This window comes from Herpailurus yagouaroundi, unplaced genomic scaffold, assembly GCF_014898765.1.
Source record: "Herpailurus yagouaroundi ecotype Mexico unplaced genomic scaffold, PumYag 203, whole genome shotgun sequence".
NCBI lineage: Eukaryota > Metazoa > Chordata > Mammalia > Carnivora > Felidae > Herpailurus > Herpailurus yagouaroundi.
Genome location: NW_024412434.1, coordinates 30,909,439 through 30,929,366, shown reverse-complemented (window position 1 = coordinate 30,929,366; position 19,928 = coordinate 30,909,439). Strand labels below are relative to the sequence as shown.

The window sequence follows — 19,928 nt, the reverse complement described above, 5'->3', positions numbered from 1 at the left end:
AAGCTGCACGAAAACATGCGATTCTGTAAGAGCCTTGCCTTTTTTCAAGAGCTCGCGAGTCATCTTGGTTTCTGTCTCCTGATTTAGATTTGACTTGGAAAACGATAAAACAAAATAGTAAAAACACCGCATTTCCCTGCTCTGCACGTGAAGCCCTGGAAAGGCGTTTCTCCTGCTCTGGGATGCTCCGCCAGACCCGACCTACCTGTGCTCAGCTTGACCTTCTCTCCTGGATGTTTGGGAAAGCAGAGAAAGTCCTATGACCCTGACCTTTGGTTTTCTTTCTGGACTACACATTCGGGGCTTTCTAACAAAGTAAACTGAGATAAAACCGTCATCAACTGCGGAAAGGAAGGCTAGGCAGAAAATAAGTTATACATATGTATTAAATATTATTTAATTTGTTAAAGACCAAATGGGCTGCACAAAAGATTGCAAGCCAAGGTGATCTGCGCAAGGTTTCTGCTCCAGCTGTGCACGCCTTTCACCCCTTGGATTTTTGCTTTTGATTTGCCGAATTCCCCAAAGATAGAAAACAGGACATACACACACACCCACACACACACAACTTTTTGCACCTCCTTGGGAGTCTAGCTTTTGATCCGTACCCCTCCCCCCAAAACATTAGAAGGCCCGATGTGTATGGTTTTTCGCACTTTGGGGGAAAAAAGGGAACGGACCATTGTTACCAGCCTTCAGAATTCTCTTTAATGCTAATAATTAAGCTCGAATTCCTTACGAGGTAACACCATGCTCCAGCATTGGTTCTTGGGAAACATTTGGAGAGCTCATCCCTGGACTTGTCCATAACCTTCCCAGAGACCTGCTGGTTGGGGCTGACAGGTTTGTTTTTCTTTCCATTGAGGTCACGACCAGTAGGTAGATTTCAAATGAGGAGAAATTTGCAAACCCAGGCTTTTATGTTGTGAACGGTGCTGTGTAAAATGTTACCATGTCAACATATTTTAAGAAGCATTCGTTACTTATTAAGCCTAGGAGAGCTTACGCAATACTCCTTTACATTTGTTTGTGGGTTTTATTGTTTTTAATGGGGAGTACTTGAAGCAAGCTACCTGTCACTCAGGACTTAGCCAAGGCTTGCGTGTGTGGCAGCCGGATAGATTGAAGCCTGAGAATTCGTAGGCACGTCATAAGCTGTCTTGAAAATGAGGATCGTAGTTTCTTTATTGGATTAACTCTGCGGGATAAAATAACATTAGAGAATACTACTTAAGCTAATATAAAATTACCCCAAAAATAATTATTCTGAGAATAAATTATTCTGGCCAATAGTCCTCAGCAAGGCGAAAGCACAGTCCCTGTCGCTTCTGCACCTCACAATACCGAATCTAGGACAGTGCGGCACCTGACGGACGCTGTCCCCCATGGTGGTCCCCTGGCCATCCCTTTCTGTACCCCCAGAAAAGTAAATTCCCTACATTTGGACAGAATGGAATCAGTATTTGCCAAATACATATTTTATACAATCCCCGTTAGGTTTTTTGTTGTTTTGTTTTGTTGTCCCCATGAAGGTTTGAGAAGAAGACACAGTCCTTTTTACACAGCTATTGTCCCAAAGGCTCAGAGAGGTCGGGTGACTTGGCTACAGCCGGCCAGAGCAGATGTGCCAGGCAGGACTCAGACTCGGTGCACGCTACGACTCCACGCAGCCTCCCACGGGATAAGTCATGGCCGACGAGCCAGTTTTTCAAGGGCACACCTCACATTTCTTCGGGGAGTCTCGCCCGGGCCTCTGTCTGTCAGGTTAAGGGTGCAGCTCCTCTGTGTGCACATGCCTAGGAGATTAAGTCCGGTGAAGTGTGTCAGGCTTGACAGATTTTCCCAGCACAGTAAGGATGGGCGGGAAAGTGCAGACTCTCGCTCGACTGCCTCACCCCAGGTGCCCAAGTTCTGAGTCACGGGCGGTCCGTGGAGTGCAAGCCCGGGAAAACTGAATCACCGTCGCTTCCTCCGCTGTCCTGCAGAGATTGCTGCCTCTTGATGAAGGGACATCCACCCACCGGCTCCCCCCCAAGCCTCACAAACACCCAAGTTGTTCTGGTCCCCATGTACACGATGTTACTACTCAGGACCGAGCCAGGAACTGAAGCAGAAAATGCTCGCTGGGTGTTGAGTGCCGGCCGGGAAGTGAACTTGTCCCCTCCCATGTCTGTCTGGGAGCCATTCTGGGCTCCCGGGTTCCGAGAGGCACACGTCCCACGTCCCCAGTTTAGACATCACAGGTGGAGGCTCTCAGGGTTTAAGTGACTTCACAACTCCCAGAGCTGGTGATCGACTCCAGCTCTGATGGATTCCTTCTTGTAACCTACGGCCTGTTCAGAGACTTGTCCCCAAGGGTGCTGGCCTCGTCCTATCACTCCTTTTACTGCACTTGTAGGAATGGGATGGAAGGATGGGCAGCCAGTGTGGGCCACTGAGCCGGGAAGGGATGCGTCTAGAATGCAAAAGGGACATTTCACCAAGGTAATGACCCTCCTGTTCATTTTTTTAATGTTTACTCATTTTTGAGAGACAGAGAGACAGAGCACGAGCAAGGGAGGGACAGAGAGAGAGGGAGACGCAGAACCCGAAGCAGGCTCCAGGCTCCGAGTTGTCAGCACAGAGCCCGACGCGGGCCTCGAACCCACGAACCGTGAGGTCATGACCTGAGCCGTGCCCTCCTGTTCCTTTTGTAGAGACAAGCACTGTTGGTGATGGGGGCACGCTGACAATTATCGCTGCGTGTGTCCCGTGGCCGCTGTTCTGAGGCTGCTCTGCACTGACGTTCTCCCCATCCCGGGACCGCCGTGAACGCGAGCCTTCGGGATGACGGTGTCGCGTGCGGACACTGAACTCCGTGCTCCCGAGCTGCCGTGTCCTAACAAGGCGGCCGCCGGTGAGTTCACCCAGCGCCTAGTAACGTCATCATCTTAGTGGCGTCGGTCCGCCCGGGACACCTGTCGTCTTCATGAGAAAAGAGCTCCCAGATGGTAAAAACTTGACTGACCGTTAAGCACAGATGAGCCTTATCTTGGCGGCGTGCGCCCCGCGGTGAGGCGGGAGGCAGACGTGCTTTGTGGTCCCAACGAGTCCCCACCTTGGCCCTCAAGGGCCCCACCGGTACGAGCCGAAGCTGCGGGAGGTGGAGAGGCCGCAGCAGCGTGGGGCAGGGGCACAGTCCCACGCGCACAGGGTGTCTGTCCGTGCGTTAGCCCCCGAGTGCTGCTCACCTACGTTAGGGATCTGGGGGACAGGTGTTGTCACCGCAGAGGAGTGCGGCGTCTTGGCCGAGGCCACCCAGCCGGTGGCAGATGCCAGAAGACTGCCAGGCTTTCAGGCTCTGGTGCGTTTTATATGCTCCTGAGATGTCCTGAAAGGCTGTTTCGCAGGGACTGTTCACAGAGATCGATGGCATGAAGAAGAATCCTGAAACGGAACGATGGCTCGGAAAGGTTCCATCCAAGGACTTGGGACAAAAGCAGTGTGCCCCGGAGTGAGCCATTTGGAGAAAACCGGATTGAGGTTTCACTCCCTGCCGCCTCTTAGCGCCGGGGACTGCACAGGGGACCCGGGCACAAGCCTCGCGCTCCATACTTGCAGGGACACCTGACACAGAGCAGACTCACAGCTGCGGCCCAGCCCACGGCTAGGCAGATGCCCGAGGGAGGGATTCGAACTCATCGTTCCCGCCTCGGTCACTGAGTCCTGTCACCTACACCCGGAAAGAGGCAGCGTGCAGCGTGCAGTCTGCGGGGGCCAGCCTGGACCGAGTGCGTGATTCGCAGGGGCAGCTCAATCATCTACTGACCTTGAAGAAAAAGAGGGCACTCTGAGGGCATGGAGGAAAATCAACATCAGACGGCTTGCAGGTAGGAAGCGGGGAAAGGCAGCAGGCTGTGCGAAAGGAGGTTTGGGGTTTGTAGACGTTTAAACTAGCCACCTGGGAGCACCCAGCTGATTCCGGAGTTTAAAAGGTGTTGCGTTTAATTTAGAAGTGATATGTCAAGGGGCGCCTGGGTGGCTCAGTCGGTTGAGCATCTGACTTCGACGCAGGTCACGATCTCACGGTTCATGAGTTCGAGCCCCGCGTCGGGCTCTGTGCTGACAGCCTGGAGCCTGCTTCGGATTCTGTGTCTCCCTCTCTCTCTGCCCCTCCTCCACCCATGCTCTGTGTCTCTCTCTCAAAAATAAATAAACATTAAAAAAATTTTTAAAAAAGAAACGATATGTCAAAACACGTGATTATTTATTTAAATTTGACTGGCAAGCACAGAACTCACTCTTAAAAAGTTTCACTTTCATTTCCCCCCAGCAGCTCTACTCAGAGGCTTGTGGCTCTTTCTGGAGCATTCAGTGCCTTTGTAGGAGGGGTAAGTCCTTTTAATTCATGTAAAGGTGAAAAAAGGGAACTCAGGTGGGTAGGTGATGTTGCCCCTGCTGTGTTACTGGGAACTGAGTTTCGGTGGGTTTGTGTATTTCCCCAATTATTTTCCTCTGATCTTCAACAGTATCATCTTCTGAAAAACCTTTTTTTTTTTTTTAATGTTTATTCATTTTTGAGAGAGAGCGGGAGAGGGGCAGAGAGAGAGGGAGACACAGAATCCGAAGCAGGCTCTGGGCTGTTAGCGCAGAGCCTGACGCGGGGCTCGAACTCCTGAACCTTGAGATCATGACCTGAGCTGACATCAAGAGTTGGACGTTCACTGGTCTGAACCACCCGGGAGCCCCTGCAATCGCTTTTGTATCTACGGTGATGGGGGAGAAGAATGAGCACAAACTGGGCAGGAGGCTTACCAGAGACATCTAATGTTTTGGATCAAATGAGTGTTTGGGTTTTATTTAGAATTAAGGTATGAGGGCGCCTGGGTGGCTCAGTCGGTTGAGCTTCCACCTTCGGCTCAGGCCATGCATGATCCCAACGGTCTGTGGGTTCCAGCTCCGCGTCGGGCTCTGTGCTGACAGCTCAGAGCCGGGAACCTGCTTCCGATTCTGTGTCTCCCTCTCTGTCCCCTCCCCCGCTCACGCTCTGTCTCTGTCTCTCTCTCAAACATAAACATTAAAAACATTAAAAAAAAGATTGAATTCAGGCATGCATGCTGCTGACAAAAGGAGCGAAGCAGTGACACGTCATTTGTGTGGTCACCCATCCACTGGGCAGGCAGGGGCCGGGCTGTCAGAGGGAGCACACGGCTCACGGCCCACAGGGCGTCCTACTGTGGGGAGTGAGAGAGAAAGTGAAGAAGCCCAGAGAAGAGGCAGGTGACAGGGGTTTGGGAGAGCAGACAACATGCCCCGGGAGGGACTTCTGAGGTGGCTCTCCCAGGACGCGATTCCCGAAGTGCCATCACACCTTGGGAAGGACGGGCAAGACATTCTCTTACTATGATTCAACCGCCTCATGGTAGAAATGAAAACAAATGCCACTTATGCATTTGTTCGGGTCCATCCTCGGTGTCTGGTGGTAATATGTGCCACACAGGTCCAAAAACGAGGGCGTGCGTGTGCCAGTTCTCCCCGTGGGTGTAATTCCTGACAGCAGGGGATGCTGTGTGGCCAGGAGGAGTGGTCGTGGCAACTTGTTTTCAGATCTGATCCGACATGTGTTACAGGGGCTTTGAGGGAGCTGGTGAAGGCGTCGTGGGCACACGTAGGCTCATGCACATTCGTCGTCCCTGCCAGGCTAGCAAGTGTTTATTGAGCGCCGACCTGACAGGCAGTAATGTGATTTGGGGGGTGGGAGGGGACCACGAATACACAAGGGCTGCTTTGAAAGCCCTACCTTTCTGGCCACGAATTACAAAGGACAAATGCGCACAAAGGTGTCTCGCACTGAGTATCAAATAAGGCAAATAAAAAGCAAAGTACAGAAACTCAGAGAGGGAGACACCTGTGGACCGGCGTGGCCTGGGATGCTGGCAGAAGGGGTCAGCTTATACCCTAAGCCTTGTAGGAAAGGGTCTGGACTCAGTCTTATGATTCTCTGCAATGTCTGGGCACCTGGGGGGGGGGGCTGTGACCATCATCTCACTTCCACTCACTGACTGTTGAGAGAATGAATGAATGAATGAATGAATGAAATATGGGCTTTGCCCTCAGATGCTCTGTCACTGGCTCATGTGGACTTCAGCTATATGTAGGCTGAGAAGGTAAACGTGGGTCTGATCAGGAGCCCACACACTTCACACAGGGGCACGTGCTCCTTTCTATGGAGTGTAATCCCTGACAATACGACAGCTAAACAGGACCTATCATGACAGTAGGACGAGATGGGCTGGCCTGTGTCTCTGGCTCCGCCTCCCCCGGGCCGAGTCGTGTTGGTCAACTGAGTGCGCCTCAGGTCCAGTCTGCAAAATGAGAACGCTCACAGCCGCGGCTCCCCACGGGGAGGGGGTTTGGTTTGAGGAGCAAAGGAGAGCCATTCTCACATTCTTGCCGGTCAATTTTGTTACCCAGAGGGGTCGCCTGCATCAGAATCCACAGGGTTCTCGTCTGTCAAAAGATAATGGCCAGCGAGACTATTTGACAAACAACAACACCACCACCAAATAACAACAGCAACAACAACATCCAAACAAAACAAACAAACAAAAACAAGAAACAATGAGAAAAAACCCCTAAACCTCTGCTAACATATGGTATTTTATTTTCACTAAAACTAATGGAGTCGTAGAAAAAGGGGGTGAAAATAAAAAACAAGCAAACGAGCAAACATCAGTTTAACTGAAACAAAAAAAGGAAGAAAACAAACCAGCATGTGTGTCTGAATGTAAGCATAGGAATTTTAATTGGATAGAGCATATGCCAGATTAAAGAGGGTTCTAGCATGGAGGCTGATACCTGGTGACGGATGAGGTTTTCCACACACTTAATCCATGGAATCAAGGACAAAGGTAAGAAGTTGAATAACGCAATAATTCCACTGGACTTTGATGAGACATCCGTGTAACGGTAACTGAAGCACAGCCCACCTGATTCAGAACAACCGGACGAGACTTGGGATTTATAGCCGCTCCTGTAAACTGCGGTAACATTTGGGACTTCTTGGTTCTTGGTCGTTTGTTCAAAACACTGTGAACAGCTCACTGAACAGCTCACTGAAGCTGTTGGTCACTTCCATTCTGCCATGGGTCAGCACGTTCACGGCTTCTAACAGGAAAGTGTTTGACTTGAAGATTTCAGTAGCACGGCGAGCCTTCCAAGAGGAAGCTATGTTATTGATCATAAAAACAACCCATAAAGCCCAAGCCTGTCCTTCACTGGAGTCCCTGGAAAACGCTATGGAAAATAAACATGAGTGGCATTTGCCTAATACTGACCTACAAAAATCTCTTTTTAAAGAAATTCAGCGGGGAAAACAAGAGTTATTCTTCTGATTGAGAAATACCCACCACACAATGATAATGAACATCAACTGTCCATCACTTGCCGTGTGCCAGACCACGTGCTGGGTTCCCCAACATCCGTCAACATCCGTCAACAATCCCAAGAGGATTTCCATGGTTCCCATTTTGGGGATGAGAAAAAACAAAGTTTAAAGGGTTTAAGAAAGCATCACAAAAAGCTGGGAACTAACGAATCTTTTTATTTGTAAAGTTCTGTGTCGGAAGGCTCACCACTGAGTCCCCAGAACATAGGAAAGTAAACACAACTGCTGGAATTCCCTTAAAAAAACAGTGACTCCTAGCTTGGGTCACTGTTAAAAGCTTCCAAGGAGACTCACAGCTTGAAGAAAGGGCTCTGGGGCATTTGGACAACAGCTTTCCCACATTCCTGTGCAGGTGCCTGACTGACAGGTGCCCTCCAGCTGTCACTGGAATACATAGGTCCTTAAAAGGCAAGACTACTGATTACCTAAGCACAGGAAAGTCCGTGGGAGGGGTGTGATTGATTCCCGGGGAACCAGAAGCTGCTGGTTGCCTTCCTCTCTCAAACCCCCTAAACTTTCCTGGTCACAGTGGGCCTGGAAGTGGTTCCTGTCCCCACCGCCCCCACCCCCTCCCCCCCCCCCCCCCCCCGCTCCTGACATACTCAAGGTCTGACTGCTGCAGCCCATGATGAGAGAAGCACAAGCACAGCCTGCTGCTGTTCCACTCGGTGAAGAGCCCCTCACCACTCTCACTGCTCCCTTATGTAGATCATTTGGGGCTCGAGGATGTTGCAGGAGCAACTCCGGAAAATCTGGATGTTCAGTGGCCTGTTGCCCAGCAGTCCTGCGGTACCTCCAGCTGTCCGTCCCCACCTGGAGCATGATGCCAGATAGGTTATTAACACAGGAAGGCCGTGGTTCAGGGTATTTTAAATCTGGAGTGAACGGGAACGTTCTCTTTCAATTACCTTAACTAAACGATGTATAGACCAGAACTCCCCCCCAAAACAGTTTTACCATAAGGAGTTGCATTTGTATAGTTAAAATATAGGCACATAGAATATGTCTCATGGAGAGCCGGCTCGCTCCAGCTTTGGAGCTGTGCAGAAATGAGCTGTTTGGGGGAGGATGGTGAATGGTACGAGTCAGGACGGGGGCGATAGTAAAGAGCTTTTTACATTCCCGTCTCAAAGCAGAGAAAGGAAGCAATCCCTTCAGGGCTGTTTCACTTTCCATCTCCTCACCTGCACAAGCGGAAAAGCCACCCCCAACAACGCTGCCTGCTTCCACAGAGAGTTCATTGAAAAAGCCGGCACACGCCATCCCGTAGATTGCACGTCTGGAAGGAAATCTCGCCCAACCCAAACGAAGTGTGGTAATGTGAAACTCAAGAAATGGATGAGCACAGAACTATGCTTAGTCGGTACAGGGAAGTTACCCCTAAACGTGCTGGGGCGTCCAGCCCTGCACAGAGCTCCAGAAAGTGCTGATCCGCAGCATGGGGAACACTTACCCATTATCTAAGTCGCTGAGCCTTTTAGAAAGTTAATAATTGTTTATGGCAGCTTTGAATTGGGGGCTCTTAATTTAAGGAACTCTTCCAGATCATATGATATCTTTGGGGTTGTGTGTGTGTGTGTGGTTTTTTTTTTTTTTTTTTTTTTTTGGTATGGATTATGTAAAGGGAAGTCAGTGCAAGGCCTGGAAACCGAAGTTTGGAGGAACTGACAGCGACAGTGGACATTCTTGTTAAATCTGCTTTTATTGAAAATTCTGCGGTGACCGCTCAGCCCAGCATAGCTCCCATAAGGACATGTGGTACCCAGACTCTTCCTCTTAGACTCATTTTACTCACAGACGTTTAGAGAATCCTCATTAAAATTACTTAGAGTGAAACAGAGAGACCATGTTATAAAATAAACCTAGTTAAATACACTTTGTTGTATTGCCTCATTTGGGTGATGCATGGACCTAATTTTCCTCTCTTTGTGTCTTAACTATGTACATTAGGTGATGCTTGCCAATTAATGCAGGATGTCACATCCCCAATTGCTTTCTCTATCTTCTTAAACATTAAAAATAAATACATGCCATCTGTCTCATATCTTGAAAGCAATTCAAAATGGTTACTTTTGTTTGCTCAGGATTACAGCACAGTTTATAGCTTTAGTGCCTCTGAATTGTAAGAAAGTTCTGTCTCCGTCTCATAAATGTAACTTCATTTTATTTTATTTTATTTTATTTTTTTTCAACGTTTGTTTATTTATTTTTGGGACAGAGAGAGACAGAGCATGAACGGGGGAGGGGCAGAGAGAGAGGGAGACACAGAATCGGAAACAGGCTCCAGGCTCCGAGCCGTCAGCCCAGAGCCCGACGCAGGGCTCGAACTCACAGACTGCGAGATCGTGACCTGGCTGAAGTCGGACGCTTAACCGACTGCGCCACCCAGGCACCCCGTAACTTCATTTTAAAGTGCATCCTATGGAACAAGCAGAAAGCTCTCGTGAGAGCTTGGACCAGACAGAAAGCAGGGCTGGGGGGTGATGGAAACCTTGGTCTTTGGCATTTGAGAGGACGTGACTGAATGCTTGGCCTGCTGTGTTCTGGTGGAGCCTCTTGGGAAAGGAGCTTTAACCTCACGTAGCCTCAGTATCTCCAGCTGTGAAACGGGGATGACACCATTGTGTGGCGAGCTCTGGGAAATATAAGAGATACACACGCGCAGAGAGACAGACACAGAGAGGGAACATACTTCCTACCCGACTCCCCCGTAAGGGGTGACAAGTAGTAATCATCTTTGTCATCATCCAACTTTGGCTGGGGAATAATTCAGTTTGAGAAGGACTGTGGTGGAAAAAAAAAAAAATAGCTCAGAGGAGCATGAAGTTAAATCCTAAGAAAGGAGCTACACAGAAAAGCTATGATCTTTCTCCACGGCAATTAAAATATGAAGATAAACAACTTGACTCCAATCACTCCCACTGCCCCTCGAGCGCCCAGGTCAGCTGGGATGCCCAGAACAGGATTGGTGCCTTGGGAGGACTTGACACACTGGGTCGGCCATGGTTACAATGGCGCTTTTCAAAGAGGTTTTTTTTTTTTTTTTTTTTTTTAAATAAATAAATGGTATGCCATAAAGCACCAAATGCCTGAATAACTTAACTATAATTAAAGGGGCAAAGGGCAATTTGAGAACGTTCCGTTTTCCATTCTAAGGCAGAGCAATTTTCTCAACAATAGTTTCTACTGTAGCACAAGAGGACGTTTTCTAGATCTGAGCCGAGCATTCTGAAAATGGTGAGCGTGTAATTTGAAATCCACCCTATACTCACAGACCACAGAATTGTAGTGCTCTATAAAATGCCGGACACATGTGACCTGCCCCCAAATATTTCAGCAATAAGAAGACGGAGGTCTGGTGCCACACAGCAAATCGTCCCAAAGCACACAGCCGGTTCAAACAGGAGCAAGCATATCCTTTCTTTTTAGCTGGGTTTCGGCAAATTCGTTAAGCGCAGTGAAATTTTCTTTCCTTCTATAAATACCCTTGGTTTACAGCTGATTCCTTACATGACAGTCCTCCGAACAGCCTTATTTGAACATAACTGAGCTGTTCGGCATAGTCTCCGCATGACAGAGTGGTCGAGTCTCACTCGGAGCCGAGAATGTACGATCAAGCCTTTATTTAGCCGTACAGTCAGGGCAACCCAAGTATTAGTCATCCTGACATGTGCTCCGGAGGGCCGCACACCCATGAGTCCTGGCAGGGATCCCATCTGCTTCCTGCCGCCTCCCACACTGCAACTCTCTGCAAATCGCTGGTATTTTTACTGCAGTTCTAGAAAGTTACTTAACATGCCTCATCTGGGGAGGCATTTAAACTTCCTATCCCTAATTATAAAATTAAAAGCCAACTAATGTAAACCCCGTATGTCTAGCAAGATGAAGATCCGCTATGAAGATCCACAGCGAGCAACTGGAAACCAAGAACTTCCTTAAACTAGGAAGGACGTTAAGGAGCTCATTCCTCCGGAAATTTCCATAATCCCAGAGCCCTTAGTTCTCTGGACAGCACATTGATCTCACCCCGTCTCTACTGACTCTTAATACGATCTGGAAAATGGGCTTGCACGTGGACCAGTTGCTACGAATCTCAGTAAGACTGAGACTGAGATCTGAAGGTACTTACACAAAACACTTCTGAAAACTAAAAGCTGTTGTATTTTCGCACAAGCTACGTTTAGGACATCCTGCTGGCCCTAAAAAACAAACACACAAAATCAGGTGACGATCATGTAAACAATCTTACTTTTTGCCCTGTTTTACTGGGCTAATCAGTGAATAATTATTATATGTATTTTTTAATTTTTAAAAAATGTTTATTCTTTGAGAGAGAGCGCGCGCGCATGAGCGGGGGAGGGGCAGAGAGAGGAAGACACAGAATCCGAAGCAGGATCCAGGCTCTGAGCTGTCAGCACAGAGCCCGACGCGGGGCTCGAAACCAGAACTGTAAGATCATGACCCGAGCCGAAGTCGGGTGCTTAACCGACTGTGCCCCCAGGTGCCCGGGTAAATATACATTTTATATAAAAGGATGAGTTGAAGGCGAGGGTGTGACTCTTGGGCCGGCTGCCTCTCCTGTCATTTCTACCTTCCTCCTCCTACCATTTCTGTATCAGATGCCTCTCAGCTCCCAGGACAGGAAGAAGCCACAAGTCAGCGGGGGGCGGGGGTGGCCGTCAAGGTTGCACAAGGGAGATTTCCCAAGGAGGGTCAGGGTGATTAATAGAACAGGAATCTGTTTCGACACCCTCACAGCCCCGCCCCACCCCCCCCAAAAAAACCACCAGACTCGAGATGCTGATAAGAATTCTTTTATGTTATTCCAATAAAAAATACATTCATACAGAAATATAACAATCTTGCAAAAAACAATTTCAAATAAAATCTTGTAAAACAAAATTTTACAAAAATCTTACAAAGATTCTTTAGATAACAGGGTGCTTCAAAAAAAAAAAAGAAAGAAATTTCACTAATAGAAATTTTTTTAACGTCAAGCAAAAAGTTTCTGCTTGATTGAGGCTCAGTTATCACCTGAACAGAATGTAATTCTTTCCGTACTTGCTTATTATGAAAATTACAGGCATCAACACATATGGCATTGAGCCCCACCCAATCAAACAACTCCATGGTGTTTCGTAAGCGAGACAAGCCAGCGCAAGCCATTGCGTTTTTTTGTTGCTTTTTTTTTTTCCTTCTTCTTCTTGCCTTTTTTGTCTTTCGTTAACCTTCTTGCTTAATGGAATTGTTATGGCTAAGCAACAGAGCAGGGCCAAAAAAGGAGTTTCCCAAAACCCAGCAAATCAAGCGCCTGGATTTGGAATTGCCAAAAGAAAAGTGCATTTTTTTCCCCTCAGCAAAATGAAATGAGTTCTTCAGGTATGTGTATTCATCAGCCCAGATTTCAAAACAAAACAGAACAAAACAAAAAACCAGTTATGTGAGCTTTCATCACTGCTCATTTCCAGGAAGATCAAACAAAATACCAGGCCAGCCAGACTCATATGTATATATATATATACATATATATAAAGACAAGATCCACACCCACAAGCCAGCAGCTGGATGAAATATCAGCCATGCTGTGGTATGCCAATTCGGGGAAATGACTCGTTGGAAAAACTGGAAGAATCTATTTGCTGGAAAAAATAGCTTCATCTGCATAAAAAGTATTCTAAAAAAGAATCCCTGTGACTAGCTTACTCTTAGGTTAGATGTTCTAATAAGGCTGAAATTCAAAATCAAAACCTCGATGTGTCTGAGACCAATTAGTGGGCTAGCATTCCCCTCCGAGCCACTTTTGAATGGCCGAAGGTCTCCTATTCTGGACCTGCCAATAATGACGAGCGAAGTCAGCAGTCTGGGAGAGATCTGATGCCAAGAATCTGTAGCAAATCATTAAATTACAGATAAAGCCTTTATAAAAGTTATAGTTTTCATTTTTACCTCCTTTATGGCCATTCTGAAATATCTCTTCACAGGCTGTGGAATTTTCTAGCTAAACATTCTCAGTTCTCCTTAAAAAAATATTTATATATTATCTATATATATATGTATATATATATATACACACACACACACACACACGCACACACATACACACACACACGCACATACACATACGTTACACACAAATATACATACACAAGAATTCCGCCCACTTTTTAAAAAAAGTAATATACTTTCTGTATTACCAACAGATACGTGTGTGGAACTTGTGCCTTTTAAGCAAATACATTAACATGGGTTTTTTATACTTCTGTGTCTTTAATATGCGTGACAACGTTACATATTAAATACAGCCGGTGTGTGATCTATACACAATGGTTGTGCAAAGTCTATATGAAAGTCTCATGGTGGCAGAAATGGTCTGATTTTCCAATGATCCTGTTTTCACTTTAACACTGACAGTCAAGTTGTCAAAACATATCGCGTAAATACTGACTTGTTTGGGGAGTTTTATCTCTCCGTTTGTCTTGGTGAAGGAGGACTTTTGTACGAGATTCGATTTTCTGTATTATATATTGATACAGTACAATGCCAGGTGAAAAAAAGAGCCTTAATAAAGCATGCATCACCCATACCCCTGTATGAGACCCCCCCGCAGAAGGGCCACTTGCATAAGGCACCATTATTAAGATCTACAGTGCATTAACAGCTAGAAAACCAGAAATTAGTCCTCAAGGCATAAATAAGAGAAACTTAGCTGCATGAGAAAACAGTTTCGAAGCTTTAGTGGTTTTATCCACCCAACTGAGAAAAACTTTAGGTTCTGAGTCTAATGTTCCATTAGACTGGCAATTCCCAGCCCTGGCACTCGATACCCAACACGGGCCCAATGCCTTCACAGGGCATCACGAAAGTCTCCAAAAAGGGAATTCAAATTCAGAATCATTTAAAAAATAATCCTATGCTGCACAACTGCCTTTCTGAAAGGGAGTGTTACAAAATCGAAGGGGGGAGGGGGGGGGGATTGTGTATTGCCAGGCCCAGATGGCTAGGGATCGCTGAAGTTGACCAACCACACGTTAGCTGCTCAGTAACTGGGATCGACATTGCAGTCCTGATTGAAGAATGGAAAAGCAGATAGTTCCCCAGACCATGCATTACTTTTTGTCTTATAAGGAAAAGTTATCGATGTGTTATATTTGTAAATACACAGCTTATACGACGGGTAACAAATGAGCTCCTGTAGCCGGTAAACAAGCTACTTGACACATTGCACGTTTCTTAGCTGCACCAGACACCGAACGTTCTCTCACACGGGAAGGGGCTCCCCTCCCCACACCCACTCGCCACTCGGGGGTCAAGACCACCCACTCCCGCCCTCCATATGTTCCCTTTTTTTTTTTTTTTTTTTTTTTAGTTTTTATTCTAAGGCGCAGACCCCACCCCCTAGGAAATGTTTGGTGGTCATCTCCTCTCGTGGTATATACTCCGCACACACAAAACATTCAAACTACGCGTTTGCTGCCTCTCGCGGCCTTGCCACCGCGAGGGAGAAGCCTCGGCCTCATCACACAGTCAGAAATAGATCCTCCACAGACAGGCAACCCAACCAGTAACATTCTCAGTGCACATGCTCACGGCAAGGGCTTGGGGACCACTCGGAAGGCAGGTACCGGTGGTGAGTCGGGGCCACCCAAACACCACACACCGCGGGTGCCCTGCCGTTTCTGACGTGACGTGGTTCGCCCTCGAGAGACCTTCCCAGTAGAGGTCCTGGAGGCAGCTGGGTGGGGTGCAAAATGGCATGCTTTGGCTGGAACACGCACCCTCCTTCCACGGCTGTCTCTCAGCCTGGAAGCCTTTTAGCCCGCAGGATTCGCCGCTCTGCCCCCTCACAGGTGCCTCTTCATGTGCAGGGCCAGGTGGTCGGACCTGGAGAAACACCTGCAGAGCAAATCGGCATCCAACACGTTAGGTGTCCGCCTGCGCTGAGGCTACAGACCTGCGGCCTAGCCTTCGCCCCGCCCCCCCGGACCTGGCCTCGCCCCCCTCGGAGTCTGGCCTCCGCCCCGCCCCTCCGGGTCTGGCCTTCGCCCCGCCCCCCTCCGGACCTGGCCTCGCCCCGCCCCCCTCCGGGCCTGCCCCACGCCCCGCCCCCCACCCCTCCGGAAGGGAAGTGCGGATCCACGGAGTCAGGGAGACTCATTCCCGGGACGTGAATGAAGGCCTCCACCCAGCTCTGGGGAGCACTTCACCGGACCTCACTACCCAGCCTTCAAGTTCCAAGGGTCACAAAGTATGAATGAAATCACTCTAGTCTCACGTGCACAGAACACAGTTCTTCCTAATTTGGGCAACTGGCATCTTACAGACGCTTTAAAAAAGTCCCAGGCTGAAATGACAAATGCCATCTCGGGACAGGAAAATGCCTGCCTTCTGCACCGCACGCCTGTTCCTCGCTGGCACTCCGCGCCCCTGCACTTTGGGAACACATACCTGTCACAGTGAGAACATTTAAAAGGCTTGGCACCAGTGTGCTTTCTGAAGTGTCTGGTTAACTCATCGCTTCTTGCAAAACGCCACTCACACCCTTCCCATGAGCATCTGTAAGGCTTTTCTCCTGGGAAGAGAGCACACGACAGGCACACCGTGATTTCACTGAGCAGGAGGAGGTGTGCTGTGACCGCGCACAAGGAAGGGGCTGGAGGATAGTCAGCTCAGGGGCAAGCCCAGGGGCCGGCCTCCTCAGAATTCAGTCCCCCTTCAATTAAGGACTTAGGGACGGAGCCGGAGCCGCACTCCAGGGGACACCCAGGAGCCCCCTCCTGACCTAGCCTTGGGCCATGTGACCGTAATCAGCGCTAACGTGTAAGAATGACAATTACTCAGAATGGCGAAATAGTTCTGAGCTGACGTGTCAGCCCGCTGGACCCACGGCCCTGGCGGGGGCAGGCTTTTATAGCTCTCGCCATGGAAACGGTTTCTCTCAAGTGCTTATTTTGTTCCTTACTCACTTCCCTGTGGAATGAGGCTTTGTAGTTTCCTCCGGGAAGCGACATTTCTCCAAAACTGAGGTCATGAGTTTCTGGGAAACCCCATCCTCAGGCCTTCAAAAGCACTTTCTAAATGGCCATCCTGACGGCCAAGCTGTCTTCACCCGTTGGTCAGACAGTAAACACGAATTCACTACGAGCACTACCTGAGGGTCGTGAAGGTTCTGCCACGGCCTGTCCTCAAGTGTGACGCCGGTCAGGACAGACGGGGACTCGGGGACCCTGAATTGGGGGCTCCCAGGTCCCTGCCTCGTCACAGGGTGGGCCGGTTTACGCGACTTCATCCCCAACATCCCTCCCGCCTCTGGAGCCTGTGTGATTCTGCCCCCGGGCACCCCAGACTATCACGGTAATTTCACATGCGACTGTCATCTAAGTTGTGGTCTTCTGTGACAACGTCTTTTTTTTTTTTTTTTTCCCCAACTGGTTTCAGACAACAAAGGCCACGTGATACACAGAGAAATTCTCAGGAAGTACCCACACACCAGTACTGCCTCCCACGTTGCGCACTGGCCAAGCTCCCGTCTCGCAGCACGGCTGACACCGGCGTGCTCCCCGCTGCCCGGCCACCCTTTGTCCCCACCCCGGGAGAAAATCACGGGCCGCTCCACGTGACGGTCTGCACGGATGCCGCAGAGCGGGCACCGCGGGCCTGGATGGGCGGGGAGGTTGGATCGAGTGAGGGGTGGGGGGGGTGTAGGCAGAGAATTGGATTTACCTCATCCGGGTAATCTCAAAGTGTCAACCGTTCATCGGGCACACATGTCCAGTCCTTCCGCTCCTACTCTGTCCTCCCCAGAGACCCAACTCTTTTGGGGGAGGCATGAGGTGAGGACGCGTCCGCTCGCCGGGGCCCCGGCCCCCTCCCAGGGCTGGTGCGATTCAGCGGCGCCCACCAGCGGCCCACCTCCCGCATGGCAGGAGGGACTGACCTGTGTGAGTGCGCTGATGAGCTTTCAAGTGCGAGCTTTTGGTGTAAACTTTCCGGCAGCCGTTAAAGTGGCACCGATGCACCCTCCTGCGGCCATCTGGGGATGCGTCCCCGCTGCCCTTGTCACCCGGCTTCCCCGCAGTCCCACTGCGCACCTTCCCGGGAGGGTGCGGCTCGCCTGGCACGCAGCCCCACAGGTGAGAAGCCTCCCTGCTCAGTTCTGGAGAAGAAGGGGGTGTGGAGGTGACGGACGAGCTCAGGGTCCCCGAGCCGACCAAGACTTCGCCGATGGGGTCGGAGGAAAACTTGGTGGTGGGGGACAGTTCCTCGGAGCTGTCGGAAGACTCACTGCTCACGTCCGAGTTCAGGCTGTGGGTCTCCACGTTGTAAGCACAGCCGGGGCTGTTCAGAGCATCCTCGGGGGGAGTGGAGGAAAGCTTCGGGTCCGGATCCTCCTTTTTCTCCCGAGCCAGGATGATTTTGGTCCACAGATCTTCCTGGCTGTCGAACTTGATTTCAGAGGCCGACACATAGCAGGGCTCGCTCTGGAGGTAACGCTCCAGCTCCAGGCAGGTCTGTGCGAAAGGAACCACAAGAAGGCACGTGATTGTGACGGCTGAAAATGGAACCGAAAGCAAGTTGCCAAAAACATGCAGGAATCAAGGGCAGGTAGACCGTGGCCGTGGCCGTGGCCGTGGCCGTGGCAGTGGCGCTGTACGAATCTCGTCTCTAGGAGAGCGAGGGGGAGGCTGTTTCTAGGAATGGATATGCACTCGGAAGAAAGACCAGAGGTGGAGCCTCTCCTGGCCTTCCCAGGTCGGACCTGTGGCCACAAGGACTGATGGTCACGAAGCCATTTTGGTTACAGTTACCGGTGTTGACGTTACTAATGAGTTTCCGTGAGCCACACAAAGAAAACCGGCCTGAGACAGTCCCCCCTCCCCGCCTGACAGGTTTAACCAGATTATCTGACAGTGTGGAGCACCGTGTGCATGAAGGAATGCCCCGGCCGCCCTCCCTTCTCACGCACAAGACAGAAAGGCTGCCCAGCCCGCAATGCAATGTGTTCTGACATTGCGTGTGTCTGTCTTTAGAGACACAGCTGAGAGCACAGGGCCACGCTCAGCCAGCAGGCGCGGCCCGCTGACGGTCTGTGTTCGGGGGCATCAGTGGAGCTGCAGACAAACCACCCCATTTCCTGCACAGCCCCGACCCAGGAGGCTCTCAAAGAATGCCATTCCCAAGTGCAGGGGCCGTGCTCACCCACAACTTTAATGACTTCCACAGTGGTCCGAGAAAAACAAGAGCTTCAACAACAGGAGTGGAGAAGTAGTTCCAGAATGGCCATCTGCTATTGTAAAGAATGCAGGAGGGGAAATTCCTCCCCAGCCCTGCTGGGAGTCCCACAATGGACAAGAACTTTATCTACTGGCCAAGAGTACAACTGTATGAGTCATCACTCTGTTTCTTTCACGCAATGCCAAAGGAGACTTCCTTTTGAAATTCTGATCAGCGGCCAGAAAAGGACCCGGTTCAAACATACATGCAGGTGTCACGGACAGTGCCCCTCCCCAGCCCCACAACCAACCTTTCAAGAAGCTACAACTGCCGAGAGAGCAGCATCCCCTCTCCCCACCATCTCAAACTTCCTAGCCACTGGAAAAGAAAAACGGTAGGAAACATTTTAGGATTACATTGTGTCCGCCCTGATCTCTACTAGGATCAACTGCCTGGGTGCCCATATAAGGCTGTCCATACAACTGCATTTCTACAGATTTCAGTTTCTACAGCAAACTCTGCAAATCACGTTCAGGACCCGCAAAGCCTACCCAAAGGGCTCGTGCTTGCTTACTGAGCAAATGTGCCTGCTAGAATATAGCACATACCCTTCCCCCTCCCCACGGATTCGTCACATAGCCAGCATGAGCAAGCAAAGGGGGAAAAAAAAACCATCATTGTTTTCTCTTTACCCCTAAAATCAGACGTCTGAGTTACAGGGCATACTAGGTGCTCTAAGGACAGACACCAAGGGCTCCAACTGATGTTCCAGAGAAACAGGAAAGCACATTTACTGAGGTCGTGCTAAACTTTCATAATCTGGCTAATTTAAAAATCTCCATTATGCCGGCCAGCCCCAGGGACCGAAACGCAGCTCTCAGAGAGTTTAAAAGCCTCCGAAGGCCACCGGGAGCTCAGCCTGGCTTGGGGCCCAAATCCCAAATGCCCGAAGGAAACTACTTAGATCAATTTCAATCACGTCCTGGGGAGCAGCTACTTTAGGAGGAAAAGGGGGGAGGGGAGAGGAAGGCAGGACGGGGCTGGGAACGATTAAGCAGGCATGTGAAGGTTGCAACACTTTGCATTTCATCCCCTTTAAAAGCTTTCTAGGCTTTGAAACCCACAGAATATATTTGATCTGCTAATTCACTTAGTGACAAAAAGCGAACAGGCTAGCAGGGGCAGAGACAGCCCTGACCCCTCCTTCTATCTTTTTAAAGACAATGGGACGAGTGTCAGAGTCTCCTCTCTCCCTTCAGGCAATCCTAACAATTGGGGGGGGGGGGGGGGA

The 19,928-nt window shown here is 49.7% G+C and overlaps 1 protein-coding gene and 1 long non-coding RNA gene across 2 annotated transcripts; both read right to left on the bottom strand.

The window, feature by feature from the left end:
- Positions 1 to 6,753: 6,753 nt before the first annotated feature.
- LOC121014891 (uncharacterized) lies at positions 6,754 to 9,586 on the bottom strand. Its single transcript, XR_005783486.1, has 2 exons — positions 7,389 to 9,586; positions 6,754 to 7,275 (listed from the first exon to the last, which is right to left on the bottom strand). It is a non-coding gene; the product is annotated as an uncharacterized LOC121014891 (long non-coding RNA).
- Positions 9,587 to 12,595: 3,009 nt separating this feature from the next.
- Positions 12,596 to 18,449, bottom strand: KLF6 (KLF transcription factor 6). Its single transcript, XM_040451556.1, has 4 exons — positions 18,390 to 18,449; positions 17,361 to 17,934; positions 15,872 to 15,995; positions 12,596 to 15,319 (listed from the first exon to the last, which is right to left on the bottom strand). The coding sequence occupies exons 1-4, from the start codon at positions 18,432 to 18,434 to the stop codon at positions 15,268 to 15,270; spliced, it is 795 nt and encodes a 264-aa protein (XP_040307490.1). The 5' UTR covers positions 18,435 to 18,449; the 3' UTR covers positions 12,596 to 15,267.
- Positions 18,450 to 19,928: the final 1,479 nt, after the last annotated feature.